Source organism: Lepidochelys olivacea, assembly GCF_965140295.1.
Source record: "Lepidochelys olivacea isolate rLepOli2 genome assembly, chromosome: 8".
Lineage (NCBI taxonomy): Eukaryota > Metazoa > Chordata > Testudines > Cheloniidae > Lepidochelys > Lepidochelys olivacea.
This window is the reverse complement of record NC_140418.1, coordinates 31,429-35,787: the sequence shown is the minus strand read 5'-3', so window position 1 is coordinate 35,787 and position 4,359 is coordinate 31,429. Positions and strand designations below refer to the sequence as shown.

Genomic DNA, 4,359 nt, shown 5'->3' with positions numbered 1-4,359 from the left:
CATATACAGGATTCACAGTTTGGTTCAATGGCTCTCAGCACCCACACTATACAAATTGTTCCAACTCCTGTGTGTTCCAGTCCCCCAGGTTCAGGAAATCCTCTTCCCAGGGCGCTCCACAGCCATTCCTGGAGCAGATCAAGTGCCCAAACAAGCCCTGCTCTTCCCCTGCCTAAGCCTTCCACGCCCAGCCCGAGAACAGGCAGCTCTGCAGGGCTGAAAGAAACGCTGGAGCTGCTCTTCCTTTCGCCACTTCGCTCCCCCCCCCCCCCCGTCGGGTTCGCCTCTCTCCACCCCCTCCCAGAGCCGGAATCGCCATATAAGGAGCAGGAAGGCTCCCGCCGGAACCGGGACTTATAAGGCTGTTTCCTTATATGGACTCTGCGGCCGGGGGCTTCCGGCGGCCTGGGTTGAGGCGGCGACTGGGACCCGAGGAGGACAGCGGCGGGGGGGGCTCGTGCGCTGCCCCCCAGAGAAACCCAGCGATAGGGTGAGAGGGGTATAGGACCCTAGGGCGGGCGCGGGGCTCTTGTTCCTATCTGGGCTGGGCCCCCACCACCCGGCTTCCCCAGTGCCAGCTACTGACGCCAGGCTGGGTCTTCCAGCCTGGCTCCATATAAGGGTTTCCTGTCCGCCATATATGGCCATGTACGTCATGGCCGGGGCGGCCCGCAGCCGATGGGGACTCGATATATAGGGGCGGCTCTAGGGCGGGCGAAGAGCTGATAGCTTCCAGCGGGCAGAGCCGGGGGAGCCCCGGGCTGAGCGCTTCTACCGGGCAGAGCCAGGGGGAGCCCCAGGCCGCTGGGGAGGGGAGCCAGCATATATCGAGCCCAGCAGCAGCACGCGACTGGCGCTTCTGGCCGGCCGCCTGGCCCCTGGTGCGCAGCATCCCTGTGTCCCCAGGCAAAGCCCACTCCCCGCATGGCCGTGGCCAAGGCGGAGATGCAGCTCCTGCCCCCGCTGCAGATCTCTGACCCCTTCAGCTCCTTTCCACACTCGCCCCCCACCATGGACAGTAACTACCCCAAGCTGGAGGAGATGATGCTACTCAGCGGCGGGGGCCCCCAGTTCCTCACCTCCAGTGGGGCCCCTGAAAACAGCGGTTTCAACCCTCCCGGAGAGCAGCACTTCGAGCATCTCGCTGCAGGTAAGCGACAGTCTCTGTCCGCAGGGGGTTGGGAGTGGGAGCCTGTGGTGAGGACGCTCGTTGCGAAATGTCCCCCTCCGCCGCCCGAGTCCTCGGTTCTCGGGCGCTGTAGGGGAGCTCTACGAGGGCAGGTGCAGTTTGCTCGGGACTCCGCCGGTGCTAATGATGCATCAGCCTCGCTGGCTGCGCTAGGGGGATTCTCTCTACATGCGCCAGCTCCTCTTAGCGATGGGCTTTCTGCTGCTGGAGCGCTGCCAGCAGCGCGCTGCAATATGTAACGCTCAATTTTTAATTAGCCCGGGGGGCGGGGGTAGCCCCGTTGGGGCCGGGCAGGGCTAGCCCGGGGGGAGGGGAGAGGGCTGGGTGTAGTAGCGCTGGGGCTGGGCAGGGCTAGCGGGGCGGAGGGTAGCAGCCCTGGGACTGCAGCATCTCTTGGAAGTAACGGCTACTCTTCTCTTTTCAGACACGTTTCCCGAGATCTCTTTGAATAATGAGAAACCCTTGGCAGAAACTAGCTACCCCAATCAGACAAGCAGGCTGCCGCCTATAACCTACACGGGCCGCTTCTCTCTGGAACCAGCCCCCAACAGCAGCAACACTCTCTGGCCAGAGCCTCTGTTCAGCCTTGTTAGTGGGCTGGTGGGCATGGCTAACCTACCTACCACTTCTACACCTTCTTCATCACCAACCTCCTCATCCTCACAGACCCCGCCCCTGAGCTGCTCTGTACAGGCCAGCGACAACAGCCCGATCTATTCAGCAGCACCAACATTTCCCAATTCTAGCTCTGAGATTTTCCCTGAGCAGCAAACCCAGTCCTTCTCAAACGCTCCCAGTACCTCGCTCCAGTACCCTCCCCCAGCTTATCCGGCTGCTAAAACCAACTTCCAGGTGCCAATGATCCCAGACTACTTATTCCCCCAGCAACAGGGGGAATCTCTCAGCCTGGTCCCAGCTGATCAGAAACCATTTCCAATGCTAGAAACCAGACCCCAGCAGCCGTCTCTCACACCTCTCTCCACTATCAAAGCTTTTGCTACACAGACTGGCTCCCAAGATCCGAAGACGCTAAACACTACGTATCAGTCCCAGCTAATCAAGCCAAGCAGGATGAGAAAATACCCCAACCGACCTAGCAAGACCCCTCCTCATGAGAGACCCTATGCGTGCCCAGTGGAGTCCTGTGACAGGAGGTTTTCCAGATCTGATGAGCTGACCCGGCACATTCGGATTCACACAGGACAAAAACCTTTTCAGTGCCGTATTTGTATGAGGAATTTCAGCAGAAGCGATCACTTGACCACTCATATCCGAACCCACACTGGGGAGAAGCCATTTGCCTGTGATATTTGTGGTAGAAAGTTTGCCAGAAGCGATGAGAGGAAGAGACACACTAAAATTCACCTGAGACAGAAGGATAAGAAAGCAGAAAAGTCAACTCCAGCCTCTACTGCATCTCAGATTTCCACCTACTCCTCCCCCCCAATGACAACTTCCTACCCATCTCCAGCCGCCACCACTTACCCTTCTTCAGTGCCTACATCTTATTCCTCCCCAGTGTCTTCTTCCTATCCATCTCCAGCACACACCACTTTCCCTTCCCCCTCAGTAGCAACTACATATCCTTCTGTTACTGCCACCTTTCAGGCCCAAGTATCTACCACTTTCCCCTCTGCAGGGATTACCAATTCTTTCAGTTCACAAGGGACTTCAGCACTTTCAGAAATGTCATCAACTTTTTCTCCAAGGACAATTGAAATTTGTTGAGACTGTAAAGACGGAAATATAAAAATAGCTGATTGGTACTATCAGACTGAATGGAGTCTGTCCGTTACTAAAGAACATCATACGTAGCAAGGCCATCCTAAGTTTTCTTTAAACTTCAACTGCCTGAAACAACTGCCATTTAAGTTCTCCACTTCTATCAAAAGACTTAATTTGCATGGACAATGGATATAATTTCAATATAATTTTCCCCCATAAACATTTTACTGAGAGAGGAACTTTTATTAAATACATAGACAATGTAAAATGTACATGTGTCATGGTATGGTTTTGCTTTCCTTTGGGTACTATTGATGTGAAAATTCTTTGCGTATTCATATTGTATTATTTGGAGTTAGCAGGCCCATATTTTGTAAATGGTAATTCTATTTTAGTGACTATGCTGTAATGAGTTTTAAACTTATTTGAGAACAGCACTTACTATGTATTCAAGCATGTAAGAGTGATGTTTTGTAAATATCACCTGATGAGACACTCATATGGCAAAAGTTTGTTTTTAAAGTTACATGTCTTGGTGCCTTTTTGTGAAGCCTTGCTGACGTCATGCATTTGTGTGAATGGATGCTTTGCATCTAGCCTTAAGGTGAAAGGGATTTTATTAAAAGAATGTAAGGGAGACTGGTGTGGGGGGGGGGGGGGAATTGAGAAGGAGCTAGAAGACAGAATGTAAGCAAAAAAACCTCTCAAAGTCTATTTTTGTTACTGAAATGTAAATTTATAAATATATATTCAGGAGTTGGAATGTTGTAGTTTACCTACTAAGTAGGCAGCAATTTTGTATGTTATGAACATGCAGTTCATTATTTTGTGGTTTCTTTTTACTTTGTAATTGTATTTGTTTAAACAAAAAGTGACTGTTTAGCTTATAAACACATTGAATGCGCTTTACTGCCAATGGGATACTTGGTGTACAATACCCTTCAGAAAAAGTAAATAAAATATCAAAACAGTGCATTTTTTCTTTAAGGCTTGTGTGTGTGGGAACATGCTTTTACCCATATCCTTGACTCCTTCCCCTCAGTTAAAGATCTGTTTTTTCCTCAATAGATTTGTTGTAACTTCCATGGAACTGAGCTAGGTGTCTCTGCAGTGAGAAGGTGAGATGTCTCAAGAGCTGTAGCAACCTCATTTAATTAATTGGGAGTAACTGGTGTTACATCTTTAACTATTTAAGAGAGGATACAGAGCATGTATCATAAGTTACGTGTACTACCCACCATTTGTCAAATATCTACATAAGCCTTGAGCCTGGCTGCTCACTTGGATGGAAGGGTCATTTGGTTAATTCTATTTAGCCAGAGGGTAATATAGAAGAGAATCTTAGTTACTGCTTGACTTCAGGTAAAAAAAAAAAGTGAAAAAACAAGCATATTGCTTGGATTTATAGCTAGTAGTGAATGGGGAGGGGCACAGAATATGAGTGA

At 50.5% G+C, this 4,359-nt stretch overlaps 1 protein-coding gene across 1 annotated transcript; it reads left to right on the top strand.

Annotated features, from left to right (window-relative positions):
• Positions 1-718: 718 nt before the first annotated feature.
• Positions 719-3,874, top strand: EGR1 (early growth response 1). Its single transcript, XM_084637689.1, has 2 exons — positions 719-1,150; positions 1,614-3,874. Exons 1-2 carry the CDS (start codon positions 925-927, stop codon positions 2,915-2,917), a joined length of 1,530 nt encoding a protein of 509 aa, XP_084493815.1. The 5' UTR covers positions 719-924; the 3' UTR covers positions 2,918-3,874.
• Positions 3,875-4,359: the final 485 nt, after the last annotated feature.